The sequence below is a fragment of the Leucoraja erinacea genome, chromosome 29 (assembly GCF_028641065.1).
Source record: "Leucoraja erinacea ecotype New England chromosome 29, Leri_hhj_1, whole genome shotgun sequence".
Taxonomy (NCBI): Eukaryota; Metazoa; Chordata; class Chondrichthyes; order Rajiformes; family Rajidae; genus Leucoraja; species Leucoraja erinaceus.
This window is the reverse complement of record NC_073405.1, coordinates 15288815-15307714: the sequence shown is the minus strand read 5'-3', so window position 1 is coordinate 15307714 and position 18900 is coordinate 15288815. Positions and strand designations below refer to the sequence as shown.

General features: G+C 41.6%; 1 protein-coding gene across 4 annotated transcripts in view; it reads right to left on the bottom strand.

The window, feature by feature from the left end:
• The window catches only part of cherp (calcium homeostasis endoplasmic reticulum protein), a 61528-nt gene extending 54469 nt beyond the window's left edge, over positions 1-7059 (bottom strand). For 3 of the 4 annotated variants that reach the window (XM_055658721.1, XM_055658723.1, XM_055658722.1), the window contains exons 1-2: positions 6902-7059; positions 1687-1857 (exon numbers count right to left, since the gene is read on the bottom strand). In XM_055658721.1, the coding sequence (XP_055514696.1) occupies positions 1687-1857; positions 6902-6926 (196 nt within the window). In that variant the 5' untranslated portion in view covers positions 6927-7059. Of the gene's footprint in view, positions 1-1686; positions 1858-6901 lie in introns of those variants that run through there. The other variant, XM_055658725.1, reaches the window with a different exon arrangement.
• Positions 7060-18900: the final 11841 nt, after the last annotated feature.

Genomic DNA, 18900 nt, shown 5'->3' with positions numbered 1-18900 from the left:
CTCCTCCATCTTGCAGAGACTGAGCCACGCCCACACTTCTGGGTTTTATAGGCCCTCCCACCAGAGGGGCGTACTTCCGGTGGCGCTGGTGCCAGCAGCCTCCACCTTCAGCCAGGTATCTTTTTGTTTTTTTAGTTATGTTGATGTGTGTTTTTTATGATTTTTTAAATGTTTTTATGTGGGGGAAGAGGGCACGGTGCGGGGGATACCGTCCTTCAGCCGCTTCCTGGTGAGGACGCGACTATTATTCGAGTCGCGGCCTCTTAGGCAAGGCAACTTTAATTAGGCAAGGCAACTTTAATTAGGCAAGGCAACTTTAATTAGGCAACACAGCTTTAGCATTTCCAAACCAAAAGCAACACAGCTTTAGCATTTCCAAACCTTAGGCAACACACCTTTAGCATTTCCAAACCAAAGGCAACACATCTTTAGCATTTCCAAACCAAAGGCAACACAGCTTTAGTATTTCCAAGCCGATAATGAAATTGTTGGGAGAATAAAATAACTTTTGAGTAGGATTTGTGTCAATGGATGCTTAATGGTCAGCGGACTCCATGTACAAACTAATGTCAAAATGACATGCTGATGCTCACCATCATCATCATCATTCAGGAGAAAACATTTTACATTGATTAGTATATTTGTAATTCATTCCCTTCAGCACTATCACACTGTAACTTCACAGTTTATCCACAACAAAGGACATTGCATTTCAGCTCTGAAATCTGTGACCAGTCAGTTTTCAGTTTAGTTTATTGTCAAGTGTACCGAGGTACAGTGAAAAGCTTTTGTTTCGTGCTATCCAGTCAGCGGAAAGACAATGCATGATTACAATCGAGTAATTTACTGTGTATAGATACATGACAACGGAATAACGTTTAGTGGAAGGTAAAGCCAGCAAAGTCTGATCAAGAATAGTCCGAGGGTAACCAATGAGGTAGATAGTAGTCCAGGACTGCTCTCTGGTTGTGGTAGGATGATTCAGTTGCCTGATAACAGCTGGGAAGAAACTGTCCCTGAATCTGGAGGTGTGCATCTTCACACTTCTATACATTTTGCCTGATGGGAAAGGGGAGGAGAATGCTGCTGGTCTTGCAGAGGCAGCGGGATGTATAAATGTCACAACCCTTGAGTCAATGGAAGGGAGGTTGGCTTGTGTGATGGTCTGGGTTATGTCCACAATTCACTGCAATTTCTTGCAGTCTTGGATGGAGCTGTTCCCAAACCACACTGTGATGCATCCTGATAAAATGCTTTCTAAGGTGCATCTGTAGAAGTTGGTGGGAGTTGTAGGGGACATGCCGAACTTCCTAAGTTCCAACAAGGAAGGCAATAGGTGCATGTGAACACCACCACTTGTATGTTCCCCTCCAAAATCCTGAATTGGAAATATATTTCCATTACTGCAGCAGTTCAAAAATGTGGCTCACACCAACAACATTTCAAACCAGTTTTGACAAGAGTAAATTAATCATTTTGGGCATATTTACTTACTCAGCAGTTGTGTGCGGAGAAAAAAAAGAACTCCATCAGAGACTAAAGGAAACTACAATGCCATTCACTAGAAATATAATACAGTAATCACAACCCTTGAGTATTAAGGAAGCAAGTACAATTTCCAAGACAAGTATATTTATAATCTACTTTGTACCAATTTAAGAGTGCAATCATAATCTTTTTACTTACATTGCTGCTCAATTGCCAACTTGTACTGGTAGTAATTGTAGTAATCTCCTCCAAAAAGAAAAGAAAACTTGGGATTATCTTTTTGCTTCTCCATTGTCATCTTCTCAAATTCTGGACCATTCCGGGCCACAAACTGTGCCAATTTGTCAATAACATTCCTCAATTCCTGGTCTGCAACAATAAAAATATTACAATGCACAAATTGTATTTAAAGCTCACATTTGCTTTAACTCAAAATGCTAGCACAAGATCAAAATCAGCATAGATTTTCCTACAACGCTATACATCAGATACTATTTCAGTATTTGATGCTGGTCCACAGATAATTATCCTGACCAAGTTTTAGGGCAGAATTCAAGAGTTGGTTGACTTCAAATCATAATTTAATTTTGTTATTATATGACCAAAGCCTGTACTGCAGGGAGAATTAATTAATCTGTTGGGATGAATACACAAAGTAAATAGAAATCTCACAAGGCATAATAATTATATCAAATGCATTTTGCGGGTCGTGCTCTTTACACACCATTTCAAACAGTTATCTTAATTACCAACACAGTGGTAGACTTACAATCATCAGTGCATGACGAACATTTGAACGCTTATAAGACTCCTAAACACAGTTCAAATGAGCAACGAACTGATCTGCGCCATCCTAATTGTGAGATTCTTGTGTATGCACAAATTGACTGCCACTATTGTCCCCTTAATGACGAACACCATGCTTCAAAAGTTCCATAATGTCTACAACATACAAGGCAAGAGAAAGACCTTTACCGATAGCCTCTTTGGTCATCTGCCAATGCTTTACCCATTTTCTGAAGATGCACTGACACATTTGTTGGAAGGCAATTTTGTTTATTAATTATTCTTTTTCCTGGATCTAGGTGTTACTGAAGGCACAACATTTATTTCCCAAGCCTAATCATTCATGAGAAGGTGGCGGTAAGTTCACATCTTGAACAACCTTGCTTTCTTGTGGAAGTGTTTTAAAAGTGCTATGGAGAGGGGAGGGGAGGGGGTGTTCCAGGAATTAGAGTTAGTGAGATGAAGGATGGATGATAAATTCTGGCTGATTGTGGTGACCTGAAGAGAACCTGCAGATGGTTGTGCTTTCATGCATTTGCTCCCCATATCTTTCTTGGTGATAGACTTTGTGAGTGTTATTGTAGTAGTCCAGGCACATAACCGCAGTAGATGGTGCACATGGTGGTGACCGTGCCTGTGGTGGAGGAAGTTAATGTTTAGGATGGTTAATATAACACCAACTGTTCAGCCGTGGATGGTGTCATGCTTTATCCAAGCGAGTGGAGGATATTCTATCACATTGCTGACTTGTACCTTGTAGAATGTAGAAAGATTTTTGAATGTCAGGAGGTTCATTAAGCAATAGACACCAGATTTCTGATTTGCTCTTATATCTCATAGGTTGTAAGCGACCCAAGCGGAATACAAGGTGTTGTTCCTCCAGTTGCTAAGATTGTAAGCTACTCAAGTAGAGCATGAGCTGCATTTAATTAGGTTGTAAGCTACCCAAGCAACAAGCAAACTTGAGGAACAGCACCTCACTTGGGTGGCTTACAAGTGGTATGAACATTGAACGTTCCAAACTTATGTAACTAACATAAACTAAACCCCCCCCCCCCACCACCACACGCAGTTGCACCTATTTCTCCCTTTTCTGCAAATTCCTTCCACCCACATTCCTTCCTCTGGCTTCATAATTCACACATCTTCTATCCTAATCTCACATCTTTTGCATCCACCTATCACTCACCACACTTTGTCCAGCCTCTCCTATTTTCCAGCTCTCTTACTAACCCCCCCCCCCCCCCCCATCACAATCAGTCTGAAGGGTCCTGACCCTAAACATCATCTATCCATGTTCCCCAGAAATGCTGTTTGACCCGCTGTGTTACTCCAGCACTTTGTATCTTAATCAGGATTTTGTCTGGATTAGAGAGTATTACATACAAGGAGAGGTTGAACAAAATTGTTTTCTCTGCCCTCTCTTGGTGGTTGAGGGCAACCGGCTAGAAGTATAAAAAATTATGACGGGTCAGAGTCCTTTCCCTGGGATGGAAATGTCAAATACTAGAAGGTATAGTTTTAAAATGAGAGGAGGAAAGTTTAAAGGAGATTTATTTGATAAGCAAATTTTAGCTTATATAGTGATAGGTAGATGCCTCAAATATGCTGTCAGGGAAGGTGGTGGAAACAGATATAATAGCAACATTTAAGAGGCATTTAAACAAGCACATGAATAGGCAGGGCATGGAGGGATAGAGGCCATGTGCAGACAGATGTGATTAGTTTAAATTGGCACAAATGGCACAATGGTCAGCGCAATTAGTGTGGCCCAAAGGGCCTGTTCCTATGCAGTGATGTTCTAATATCCAGCTTTAGCTCATCACAAAATGCTGGACCCATCCATAAGTCTGAGACTTACAATATTGAAAAAAAAGTTATTTCAATCAAATTGCCCTTGGTCCTCTTCATGAAGCCCGTTTTCAAACCACCACCTCCATCGGCATTCCTCAAACTGATTGCAACACTTAATACTTGATCCAAAATTTAGTTTCAGATCACATGCATTCTATCACAAAGCTCATCACAAAGACTGCTATTTTCAACCTTTATATCATCTGACTACATCCCTGCTTCATCTCCCCTCATTCATGCATTTAGTTTTTCTAGTAGACTTCCAAAACACTCTTGACTGGCCTTTCTGTAAGCGAGAGGTCGACCAAGCCCATCTAAACGCATCTAACATACAAGTTTTGTTCAATCACAATTCCATGCCTGCTACCACCATCGGCAGCCTGTCAAGCAACATCATTACTTTGAAACTTCCCCAGTCTTTCTTCCAAATACCCTCCTTATGCATATTCTACTTTTCCTTTATCAGATTCAGCTCTACCCCCTCTGAATTAATACTCTCTTTCAATTTTGGCCCTCAGCTTTACCAAGTTTAATTGTTCCATCAATGATAACTGTCTTTACAATTTCCTCCCAGTATCTCTCTCACTTTTTACCTCTTGGTTTTCCTTTAAGGTCCTCTTATACTTGATTTTGGGTCATAAGTTTTAAGATATCACATAGCTCAGGATATTTTGCAGTATAATAGTAGTATTTAGTTCATCAGATTTTTTTTTGCATTTGATGTGCTAAATAAATGGAAGTTGGTGTTACTGGCAAAAAAAACCAAACCAGATTAAGCAAAGTAGTTTCCCTCTGAGCAGCCAAAATTATCTCTCTGGCAAACCCAAATCCACTTAACATTGAACAGCCTTTCCATCTTCATCTTCTACATGTGAATTATTAATTGTTTTTCCAGTATATGGATAAGATACTAACTGTAAATGTATTATGTATTTGTTTGTTCAACATTTGCTGAATTTGAAGGATTCTCAAGGAGGCATGTAGTCTCAAGTCAGTACAACATTCTCAAATTGTAAAGTTCAAAATTAGAATGGACAGCAGACATATGGTGAGTGGAGATAATGGTTTGAAAAGAAGCAAAAATATGAGATTGAGATGAACCGTTTATACAAATGTGGCTGAAATAATGTACACCAGTCATATTAACAGATTCTGAAGGTTTACCACAAAGTACTAGAGGTACTCAGCGGGTCAGCATCTGGGGAGGGAATACATAGACAATATTTCGGGTTGGGACTCAAAATGGGCTTTGAGGCCAAGTTTGCAGATGATGCTAAGATAGGTAGAGGGACAGGCAGTGTAGAGGAAGCAAGGACTGCAGAAGGACTTTGACAGGTTAGGAGAATGGGAGAGAAGTGGCAGATGAAATTGAGTCTAACAAAGTGTGGAGACATGCATTTTGCTAATAAGAATAAAGGCATAGATTATTTTCTGAATGGAGAGCAAATCCAGAAATCGGAGGTGGAGGACTCCCAAAAAGTTAATTTGCAAGTCAAATCGGTAGTAAGGAAGGCAAATTCAATGGTAGCATTTATATCGAGGACTGGAACACAAAAACTGAGATGGAATGCTGAGTGTATAGGAAAGAACTGCAGATGCTGGTTTAAATCGAAGGTTGGCACAAAATGCTAGAGTAACTCAGCGGAACAGGCAGTATCTCTGAAGATCCTTCTCCCTAGAGATGCTGCCTGTCCCGCTGAGTTACTCCAGCATTTTGTGTCTACCTTTGATGTCATGCAGTCGCTCTATAAGGCGCTGGTCAGGCGGCATTTGGAGTACCGTGAGCAAATTTGGACCCCATATCTGAGGATGTGCTGGCTCTGGAGAGGGTCCAGACAAGGTTTACAAGAATGATTCCAGGTATGAGTGGGTTAGCATATGATGAACGTTTGACAGCACTGGGCCTCTACTCGCTGGAGTTTAAAAGGTTGAGGGGGACCCTCATTGAAACTTACGGAATAATGAAAGGCAAAGAGTGGATGTGGAATGGATGTTTCCACTGGTGGGGGAGTCTAGGACCAGAGGTTATAGCCTCAGAATTAAAGGGTGCTCTTTTAGAAAGGAGGTGAGGAAGAACTTCTTTAGTCAGAGGGTAGTTAATCTGTGGAACTCATTGCCACAGAGGGCTGTGGAGGCCCAGTCTGTGGATATTTTTACGCAGAGATAGACAAATTCTTGATTAGAACGGGTGTCAAGGGTTATGGGGTGACGACAGGAAAATGGGATTATGAGGCAGGGATCAGCCATGATTGAATGGTCGAATGGCCTAATTCTACTCCTAACTTGTGAACTTGTGACTCTTCTTCAGCCTGGCTTTTCCCTAATTCTGCCTGAACGACTGAGTTACTCAAATACTTTGTGTCTTCCTCCAGATTCCGGCAAATGCAGTTTATTCTGTCTTCTGAGGGTTTACGTTGGACAATGGTCCACGTTGTGGGCTCACAACCTGGGCTCCCAATCTGCCCCCGGAGATCAGTTGCTGCCGACGGGGCCCAAACCCGACCCGCGCCCGACCCGACCACCTGCGTGCGCATGCAACAGCCGGAGTAACAGCCAACAGCGGCGCTCTGCGCATGAGCAAGGGGGGGTCCCAAATCCACGCGCGTGCGCCGTGGACCGACTGTCTGTCCTGGCCGCATGCGCACTGCGGCCGCGGGACGTACTTGTCCAACTGCAGCGGCCAGTTTGCGGGGCCCAGACGCTGCTGCACGAGAACATCAATCACGCTCGCTAGCAACGGCTTAGTTATAAATCAGACCGTTTCCGCACTTACCCTCAGGAGGCACCGGTATATCCATGGCTGGCGTCTGCTCTCACTCGGCGCGTCTAGAAAGAGTGTTTAAGCCACTATGTCACACTTGTAACTCAGGCGCACCGTCCGCGGCGGCCGCCAACCGGAAGCGAAACTGATTGACGGCAGAGACTTCGCGACACCGGCGCCTTTCCCCCGCACATGCGCAGTAGCGACCGCTCGCTGTCACTGGGCAGCGGGGCGGCGGCGGCGGAGGGAACAGCCAGCGTGGGCGGGGCTTCAGCGTCGGAACGTCGAGGTGGTAGGTGTTGCAACGTGCTGGCATCTACGCACGTGTCCTCATTCAAATCCTACCGGCTAATTCTTGCGGAACCGCTGCCCCGGAGACCCGTGTTCGTCCCTGACCTCGGCTGCTGTCTGCGCGCAAGCTCCACGTCCTCCCACATCCCGAACACGTGCGGGTTGCGAGGCTAATTGTCCGTTGTAACTAATGCGTGGGTGGTTGATGTGAACATGGAGAGAGTAAAATGACGATGTAGGATCAGGGTCGGGTCAGCATGGACTCTGGGCCGAAGGGCCTGTCTCCATACCATATCTGTGCATTCCAAAGATACATCAAGCTGTCTCTGCCACACTTTATGCGTCGTTTTTATAATAGTCTGTAAAGATGTTTCTCCAGAATTATTAGATTGCTTCCCATAGCCTTCACATCCAAGGACTCTCGTTAACTTTTCTCATTACCGTCTGTCTGAAGAGTCATGGCTAACCTAACATGTTTGGGACACCAAATGCTGGAGTAACTCAGCGGGACAAGCAGCGTCTCTGGAGAGAAGAAATGGGTAACGTTTAGGGTCGAGACCCTTCTCCTTTAATTTGCCCCGAAACGTTACCCAATCCTTCTCTCCAGAGATGCTGCTTGTCTCGCTAAGTTTCTCCAGCAGTTTGTGTCTACCTTCAATTTAAACCAGCATCTTTCCCTACACGTTAGGGACACCAACGGACATGGACTAATAAGTGATATCACATTCACAATACAAACGTGCCAGACAATTAATATCTTCAGAATAGCCATTAGCAAATTTGCAGATGACACAAAGCTGGGTGGCAGTGTGAACTGTGAGGAGGATGCTATGAGAATGCAGGATGACTTGGACAGGTTGGGGGAATGGGCAGATGCATGGCAGATGAAGTTTAATGCGGACAAATGTGAGGTTATCCACTTTGGTAGCAAAAACAGGAAGGCAGATTACTATCTAAATGGCGTCAAATTGGGAAAAGGGGAAGTAAAATGGGATCTGGGGGTCCATGAACATCAATCTATGGTAGTAAGCATGCAGGTACAGCAGACAGTGAAGAAAGTGAATGGCATGTTGGCTTTTATAACAAGAGGAATCGAATATAGGAGCAAAGAGGTCTTTCTGCAGTTGTACAGAGCTCTAGTGAGACCAAACCTGGAGTATTGCGTGCAGTTTTGGTCCCCTAATTTGAGGAAGGACATTCTTTCTATTGAGGGAGTGCAGCGTAGGTTTACAAGGTTAATTCCCGGGATGACGGGACTGTCATATGCTAAGAAAATGGAGCAGCTGGGCTTGTACACTCTGGAGTTTAGAAGGATGAGAGGGATCTCATTGAAACATATAAGATTGTTAATGGCTTGGACACGCTTGAGGCAGGAAACATGTTCCCGATGTTGGGGGAGTCCAGAACCAGGGGCCACAGTTTAAGAATAAGGAGTAAGCCATTTAGAACGGAGACAAGGAAACACTTTTTCTCACAGAGAGTGGTGAGTCTGTAGAATTCTCTGCCTCAGAGGGCGGTGGAGGCAGGTTTTCTGGATGCTTTCAAGAGAGAGCTAGGTAGGGCTCTTAAAAATAGCCCTATTACATCTATCACATCTATTAGCAAATACCTGTTGTGCATTTTGTGGATGGCACACACAGCTACCGATAAATCATCAACCTCCTGGCCTGTGCCTTGGAGATGAGACATTAGAAAGATTTTGGGATGTCAGGACACAAGTCACTCATGACAGGGTATTCAGCCTCTGAACTGCTATTTTAAGTACAGTGTTTATGTGATATCTCATTTGGGTTTCTGTATAATGGTGATGGCCAGAATATTGAAGCTATAGTACTTGATAATACGAGTCTATGGTTAGCATATTTGTTGCTGAAGGAAAAGTAAGGATTCTTTGGCAAAGTGGTGGTCTTTTGGGAAAGACTTTGCAGGATGGCTGAAAGTCAAACATCTTGGAAGCAAAGTCTGGTTACCATTGGTCTTCAGGAAAACAAATTATATTAATAATTGTATAATCAAATTGATGTCTGAGCAGTAAACTTTTGATGAAACACTTGAGTCTTTACTGTTGGACAGCTGAATTCAACGGCATTTAAAGAGAAATCCTAAACTTTGCAACCATTTTTATTTCTAAGGTTGTGGGCAAGAAGCTGAATTTATTGCTCATCCCGACCTATCCTTCGGAGATTAAGGAGTGCTACTTCTTGAATGTTGCTGTCCATGTGGTGAAGAAAGATGCTCCAAAAGCCATATTGGCTAATTAATTCCAGAAACACTGATACATTTTCAAGTCAGGATATTGCATGGCCTGAAGTCGGGTGTGTTGCAATGTGACTACTGCTCTTTTAAACTAATAGAAATTATGGTTTGGGATGTCCTCTTCACACATTTTCATTGCTCGTTTTGTGGTTGATGTACACTGCAATCATGTTGTAATGGTGAAGGAGTGGTGAGGATGTAACTAGTAGCGTGGATAGGTGAGAACCAGTGGATGTGGTGTATCTGGATTTCCAGAAGACTTTCGACAAGGTCCCACATAAGGGATTAGTATACAAACTTAAAGCACATGGCATTGGGGGTTCAGTATTGATGTGGATAGAGAAATGGCTGGCAAACAGGAAGCAAAGAGTAGAGAGTAAACGGGTCCTTTTCACAATGGCAGGCAGTGACTAGTGGGGTACCGCAAGGCTCAGTGCTGGGACCCCAGCTATTTACAATATATATTAATGATCTGGATGAGGGAATTGAAGGCAATATCTCCAAGTTTGCGGATGACACTAAGCTGGGGGGGGGCAGTGTTAGCTGTGAGGAGGATGCTAGGAGACTGCAAGGTGACTTGGATAGGCTGGGTGAGTGGGCAAATGTTTGGCAGATGCAGTATAATGTGGATAAATGTGAGGTTATCCATTTTGGTGGCAAAAAAACAGAAAGCAGACTATTATCTAAATGGTGGCCGACTAGGAAAAGGGGAGATGCAGCGAGACCTGGGTGTCATGGTACACCAGTCATTGAAAGTAGGCATGCAGGTGCAGCAGGCAGTGAAGAAAGCGAATGTTATGTTAGCTTTCATAGCAAAAGGATTTGAGTAAAGGAGCAGGGAGGTCCTACTGCAGTTGTACAGGGTCTTGGTGAGACCGCACCTGGAGTATTGCGTACAGTTTTGGTCTCCAAATCTGAGGAAGGACATTATTGCCATAGAGGGAGTGCAGAGAAGGTTCACCAGACTGATTCCTGGGATGTCAGGACTGTCTTATTAGAGGGGATCTTATAGAAACTTACAATATTCTTAAGGGGTTGGACAGGCTAGATGCAGGAAGATTGCTCCCGATGTTGGGGAAGTCCAGGACAAGGGGTCACAGCTTAAGGATAAGGGGAAAATCCTTTAAAACCGAGATGGGGAGAACTTTTTTCACACAGAGAGTGGTGAATCTCTGGAACTCTCTGCCACAGAGGGTAGTCGAGGCCAGTTCATTGGCTATATTTAAGAGGGAGTTAGATGTGGCCCTTGTGGCTAAGGGGATCAGAGGGTATGGAGAGAAGGCAGGTACGGGATACTGAGTTGGATGATCAGCCATGATCATATTGAATGGCGGTGCAGGCTCGAAGGGCCGAATGGCCTCCTCCTGCACCTAATTTCTATGTTTCTATGTAGTTGGATAGTGGGTGGCAGCCAAACAAACAGATTACCTTTTCTATGTGGTGTCAGGTTTGTGACAATGAAACATGACGTTTAAGACCTGATTGGTAGTTAAAGTTGGATAATTTCCAGATAATCCTGAAATGTTACAAGATTTAAATTGCCTTGAAGTCTAGTGTCCACTTACAAAGGGATGCTCAGCAACCCAGTTCCCTGAGGTTGGTAAAAAGTTTGGAGAGGATGATGGTGTTGAACGTTGAGCTCTAGTCAATGAACAGCCTGATGAGTGCGCTTTTATTGTCTAAGTGATCCAATGCAGAGTGGAGAGCCAGCGAGATCACATCCTCTGTTGATCTCTTGTCATTAGGTAAATTGTAGTGGGTCCATATTCTTGCTGAGGTAATCGTTGATATGTACCATAGCCAACCTCTCAAAGCACTTCATCACCACGGATGTTATTGAGGCATGTCAGCTGACTCTTCTTGAGCATCGGTATTATTGATGCTCTTTTAAATGTGATGGGAATCTCAGACCTCAGTAATGAGAGGTTGAAGATGTCCGCAAAAGCTCCAGCCAGTTGGTACGCACAGGTTTTGAGAAAGTCACCAGTTACACCATCAGGTCCAGACTTTTTCCGAGGATTCACCCTCCTGAAGGATCTTGTGATGTCAGCTTCGGAAACTGAGATTATAATACCATCACGTATTATATGTCGATCCCTGTAAGAATGTAGATACCTCTCATTCGTTTAAAATAATTTTGTGAATATCTCCTCGTATGACAAACCTCCTTCCCAGTAATTAATATGGTGAAACTTTGTTAACACTTCCTATATCATAAATAAATCCTCTTTGGGGGATCAAGATCAGATGTATTCACAATATATCAAATGTAGACTCATGAAGACGCTATATAATTGAATAATTATATATAATTTCTTATCTTGTATCCATTTGCAATAAAGGCCAATATTCAGTGATTAGTGCACAATAATCCTTCTGAACAAAACCACTGTTCAATTTCATATTATCTAAAGAATACTCCATTCTAGTTTTCTTCTGCCAGTGCTTTTGATACATAGACAATTACTTTATAATAGGTATTAGTCATTTTTTTTTAACTGAGTAGTATTTGGTTTTCAACTGATATAACCTGCTCTTCTGCAAAACATATCAAATGTCTTTGTACAGTTGGACTTCCTTATCCAACCCTATTTCATTGAGTCTTTATTCTCTCTCTCTTTCTCCTTTTTCCATCTGACTTTCTCCGTTCATTTGCTGCTGCTTTAACCTTAGTATATTTGAATAAGTAGTCTCTAACCCCATTTGACTGATCTTTTTTTCCCTTCAATCACAATTCCAACTCGCATTGATAATTATTTTCTATCCCTCCTCCCCATCAGAAGCATTGCCACAGGCATTTTTAAAAACTTTGTTTTTGTTATCTGTTTCCTCCTATTTATTTATCTATATCTATTTATTTATTTATTTGCCTCTATCTTCCACGTTCCTGCATCACATTCAAAATGGAAATGGTTCTGAGCTGCTTTTGAAGTGTGAAAAGGAAAGCAGTGGTAGGATTTGATTTCAGCAACAGCAGAACGTTGAAAAAAACGGGAAGGAAACAAGGACAGTTGGTGATGTTTATGTAATGGTTAACGTTATCTTGTGATAGAAGATATACAGAGCATAATAGTATTTTGCATTAAAACATAATAGACGGTTGTGAAACATCTGTGGAGTATGAAATTGTTACCTTTTCCTTGTTGATGAACTCCCATTTGCCTTTTCTGTGCTTGCCCGTATATAGTGAAGGGCAAGCAGGCAGTAAAGAAAGCGAATGGTATGTTAGCTTTCATTGCAAAAGGATTTGAGTATAGGAGCAGGGAGGTTCTACTGCAGTTGTACAGGGTCTTGGTGAGACCACACCTGGAGTATTGCGTACAGTTTTGGTCTCCAAATCTGAGGAAGGACATTATTGCCATAGAGGGAGTGCAGAGAAGGTTCACCAGACTGATTCCTGGGATGTCAGGACTGTCTTATGAAGAAAGACTGGATAGACTTGGTTTATACTCTCTGGAATTTAGGAGATTGAGAGGGGATCTTATAGAAACTTACAATATTCTTAAGGGGTTGGACAGGCTAGATGCAGGAAGATTGCTCCCGATGTTGGGGAAGTCCAGGACAAGGGGTCACAGCTTAAGGATAAGGGGGAAATCCTTTAAAACCGAGATGGGGAGAACTTTTTTCACACAGAGAGTGGTGAATCTCTGGAACTCTCTGCCACAGAGGGTAGTCGAGGCCAGTTCATTGGCTATATTTAAGAGGGAGTTAGATGTGGCCCTTGTGGCTAAGGGGATCAGGGGGTATGGAGAGAAGGCAGGTACGGGATACTGAGTTGGATGATCAGCCATGATCATATTGAATGGCGGTGCAGGCTCGAAGGGCCGAATGGCCTCCTCCTGCACCTAATTTTTCTATGTTTCTATGTAGTTGGATAGTGGGTGGCAGCCAACTTTTCTATGTGGTGTCAGGTTTGTGACAATGAAACATGACGTTTAAGACCTGATTGGTAGTTAAAGTTGGATAATTTCCAGATAATCCTGAAATGTTACAAGATTTAAATTCTGCTTCTTTCAATATTGTTCCATGTTTTGGCCAGAAGGAGGTTAAGGAAAAGTCAGGCAGATGATAGTCAAACGATCAATAATTCCCTTTAAAATTTGGGTATCAATTATTTAAAATCTAGAAATCCCAGTATAGGCTACAACAGAAATGACAGCACAAATATTAGTTTTTTGTTTCAGCTGGTTTATGCCAGTGTTAAGACACTGCACAACTCTCAACCCAAAACGTCACCTATCCATGTTCTCAAGAGATGCTGCCTGACCTGCTCCAGCACTTTGTGTCCTTCTGCCTCCCATGAGTTTACTTTTAGACTTTAGAGATACAGCGTAGAAACAGGCCCTTCGGCCCACCAAGTCCGTGCCAACCAGCAAACACCCCATACACTAGCACTATCTTACACAGTAGGAACAATGTACTTTTTTTAATCGAAGCCAATTAACCTACAAAACCGTACGTCTTTGGAGTGTGGAAGGAAACCGTAGCACCCAGAAAAATTCCACGCAATCACAGGGAGAACATACAAACTCCTAACATACAGCACCTGTAGTCAGGATCGAACCCGGGTCTCTGGCGCTGTAAGTCAGCAACTCTAATGCTGCACCAGTACTGCCTTCATCTACCTTATGACTTTCTGTTTCTTCATCTACATGTCCAGTTTCCCCTCAAAATACATTTACATAGTCCTCCATAATGTTTGGTACAAAGACCCATCATTTATTTATTTGCCTCTGTACTCCACAATTTAAGATTTGTAACAGAAAGAAATCACGTGGTTAAAGTGCACATTATCAGATCTTAATAAAGGCCATTTTTATACATTTTGGTTTCACCATGTAGAAATGACAGCAGTGTTTATACATAGTTCCCCCATTTCAGGGCACCATCATGTTTGGGACACCGCAATGTCATGTAAAAGAAAGTAGTCATGTTTAGTATCTTGTTGCATATCCTTTGCATGCAATGACTGCTTGAAGTCTGCGATTCATGGACATCACCAGTTGCTGGGTGTCTTCTCTGATGTTGCTCTGCCAGGGCTGTATTGCAGCCATCTTTAGCCTATGCTTGTTTTGGGGGCTACTTCCTCTTCAGCATACAAAAGGCATGCTCAGTTGGGTTCAGATCGCGTGATTGACTTGGCCACTCAAGAATCGTCCATTTTTTAGCTTTGTTGCTTTAGCAGTATGTTTGGGATCATTGTCTTGCTATAGAATGAACTGCCGGCCAATTCGTTTTGAGGCATTTGTTTGAACTTGAGCAGATAGGATGCTTCAAATCACTTCAGAATTCATTATGCTACTACCATCAGCAGTTGTATCATCAATGAAGATAAGTGAGCCAGTACCTTCAGCAACAATACATGCCCAGGCATGCCCCACCACCGTGTTTCACAGATGAGGTGGTATGCTTTGGATCTTGGGCTGTTCCTTCTCTCCTCCATACTTTCCTCCATATGTTAATCTGCGTCTCATCTGTCCACAAGACCTTTTTCCAGTACTGTGGTTGCTCCAAGTACTTCTTGGCAAACTGTAACCTGGCCATCCTATTTTTGTGGCTAACCAGTGGTTTGCATCTTGCAGTGTAGCCTCTGTATTTCTGTTCATGAAGTCTTCTGCGGACAGCGGTCATTGACAAATCCTGACTCCTGAAGAGTGTTTCTGATCTGTCAGACAGGTGTTTGGGGATTTTTCTATATTATAGAGAGAATTCTTCTGTCATCAACTGTGGAGGTCTTCCTTGGCCTGCCAGTCCCTTTGCAATTAGTAAGCTCACTGGTGCTCTCTTTCTTTTCAATGTTCCAAACGGTTCATTTTGGTAAACCTAAGGTTTGGCTGATGTCTCTAACAGTTTTATTCTTGTTTCTCAGTCTCATAATGGCTTTTTTGACTTTCATTGGCACAACCTTGGTCCTCATGTTGATAAACAGCAATAAAAGTTTCCAAAGGTGATAGAAAGACAGGAGGAAAGACTAGGTGCTGAGAGCTCTCTTATACCTGCATCAAGGAGGCAATTAAACACACCTGAGCAATTACAAACACCCATGAAGCCATGTGTCCCAAACATTATGGTGCCCTGAAACAGGGGGACTATGTATAAACAGACATTATGGTGGCCGGGGGATGTGATTTTTTACCATTACAAATCTCAAATTGTGAAGTACAGAGGCAAATAAATAAATGATGGGTCTTTGTCCCAAACATTATGGAGGGCGCTGTATATTATTCACCAAGTATGTTGTCTCAAAGTCCATAATATGGCTTAAACCTTAATAAAAGTAAAATGTTCATTAACATTTAGACGGTCCGAAGGCCCCTGACCCAAATTGTTATCTGTGTACTTCCCACCGCACATGCTGCCTGACCTGATGAGAATATACGTTTGAATTCTCACCAGAGGTAAATTGAAAAATGGAGTTTGAAACCAAGAAAACAACTGATATGAAACCTCCACAAGATTTGGTTGATTGATTTGAGTCAGAACTAGGCAAGTAGATAGTTTTGCCCACAAGCAATAGCACCCAACCAATGATGTTCCAATGTACCCTCTTCACCATCTACTGTCTGCTGTATTAGACTCAAGCTGTTTGTACAAATAAAAGACTCATGGCAGCACCGGCTTCTCTTTTCACTTTATTATCACATTTTCTTTCATTAACACTTGTTATTAAGTTAAAAATAGTCTGTAGGTAGACATGATACACCAGTGAGCATTGGCACACACACACACACACATACACCTTCACCTTCAAGGGCTTCCAGCCACTGAGCTTGAGAAACAATACCAGTGTCGGGAAACCTGTAATACATAGAACCTGAAATTTCTATATTATGCACACAAATTCTAACACAACCTATGTCTATCACAGTAAGATCAAAAAGTAAAAAAAAATAAATGGGAATATCTGACCAAAATAGTTATTTCAGATTGGATGTACTGGCTGGCTGCATTCCAAACATGCAATGATGAGGGGGACTATGATCAGTTTGCAGCGAAGATTTAAATTGTACAAATATCTCACTGAATCCCAGGCTAACTCCCTTTCAGGATGAGACATTCAACATTTACATAGCTAATTGTATTTACTGTGCTTGCCCTTAAGGGCAAAATTCAAGGACCAAAATGTTGGTATGAAGATGGGTACAATGTAATCCGAGAAAAAATGACAAATTCCACCAGGGAAGTAAGTTTGCATCAGAAAATTCTGGTACTCTTAGGCAGTGACTTCAGGCTTTGTTACTGTAGTACTGGCCTTCTATTGGAAGCATGTGCTCTTGTTCTGAATAAACATTTTAATGGAAAAACCACACCACTGCCAGAAAAAGAAGACACGAACAAATCCGATTTACCCCCCAAACCATATTTTAAATAATTAAAAATTCACCAAATGGTTCGAGTCAAAACCAGGTCGAAAATAAATTTACTTAATCCCATAATACTCATTAGAATATGAAGCATAATTTTAATTGTGTCAAAGGAGACATACGATAACATTTACTGTTGTTTATATTAATGGAGAAATGTAAAATTTTGAGCAGCAATGAATTGCACAGCAGCACTCCCTCCTTTAAAAAAAAAGGAGTTTTTCTTCTTAAATTTAGGACGGGACGTATGAGGGTTTTATTGTTCAATTATTTAATAAAAAGATGAATCTGTAGATAGGAGGAAGAAAATGATGAAATGGCACCACATCTGTTTATAACCTTCCTGGAATAAACTTTTTATATATCCTCAATCCTTTTACCCGTAAACCTCTTGGGGTATCCTTTCCTTGCTGTGGCAAGCACCATCTATTGTGCCCTTCACTGTAGCCATTAAACTCCTCAAATTTCAAAACTCTCCACACCTATTAATTCCCCATCTCATATGTATCTGTATCAGTCAAATGTTATCAAACTTCCATTATTCAGCTTCAGAAAATGTCAACCTGATATCTGGTAACGTGGTGCTTTTGCACTTGATTGATTACATGAAACTGCACAAAATAAATACTTCCAAGTTCAATTAGAAAAACCCTGATTTCCTATATTTTTTATCACAGAATTCCCATTTTACACATGATGCTCCACTCCAAGAGAAGTAATCTGTCCAACCTTTGAGATAGATTAGTTCTACCCATACCCCAGTGATACAACCGTTAGAAACATAATTCAAATGCACCTGCATATCCACAATTAAACCCTGAGAGGTAGAATTAATTCCATATTTACAGAAGAAATATTGCACAACACATTTAAAAAATGCTATTTCAAAGCCCGATACAACTGTTTCTTGTGCTTTAGGAAGGCAGAAAATGTGGAAATCTGGCCCAAACCAAACCACTGTCAGGATGTGAATTATGAATGGTCACACACTCTAGCTACATTCAGAACATTCACCACTGGGTGCTGAGCAGATTATTAAACTATTTTAAAGATATGGTCGAGGTCAGCTTGCAACTGAGCCAAGCTTTTGTGAGTCAATACTCAGATATGTTTGTTTTAAAACTGGGAATAGTGGTCATGTCACTGGATCAATGAGTGTTTCTCAAGCATTCAATGCAGGCTGCACTATAGTTAACTGCAAGCAGAGGAACATAATGTGAACATCACTCAGAGCAAAATTAAATACATGGTAAACAATGGAAGGCAGCTCCAAGCTAAAAGCATTCTGCAGCTGCAATCCTGTGTCAACCCTATGCATCTACCAATTTATTTTAAAAAATGTTCATTCATCTCATGTTTTTCATGAGAGGATGATCCAAAATACCTTACAATCAATTGGGTACTTATGAAGTTAGGATTTAGTCAATTTGAGATGTATCCTCTGATAAGTTCTTCCCCTTCAAGGAATAGACTGCATAGTTCAACCAAAGAGCACTGTCTTATGAGCCAGGCAAGGAGTATCTAGGGGCAGGAGTGGAGATCAAAAATAGGAATTAATTATCAATAAAAAGGTTTTACTGAAATCACAAAACTTAGATTTCATTTTAGATGTACTGCAAAATTAGATTTTAAGTTACAACCTAGAAGAATTAAAGCAGATGGATTGTGAAACAGGACTAAAACAGAACATTTTAATTTGAAAAGCATCCCATAGGGCTGATTTATTCAGCAACTTGTTAAAGAGATTGGAGTAATTATTGTGATGATGTGTAGTGCTGCTCATCATCTCTGCTAATGCTGAAACCACAATGAAAAACTATAGGGCACAAGAAAATGGAATGCAACACAAATATTTGTTTCCTAGTAATGAATTACAAAAAGAAAAAGTCAATTTATAACGTTGAAAATTGTGTTGCACATCAACCTTGCAAGTTTCTCCCCTTTATGAGTTGCACATGCATTGCTATTTCCAATATTCAGTATTGGCGTTAAACTGTTTGGGATGGGGAGAACAGTAACTGGGGGACTTGGAAAATATCTGTGAACAAATCAATTATCAACAACAATTATAATGTCATTCAACACATGACAGAGACAAAG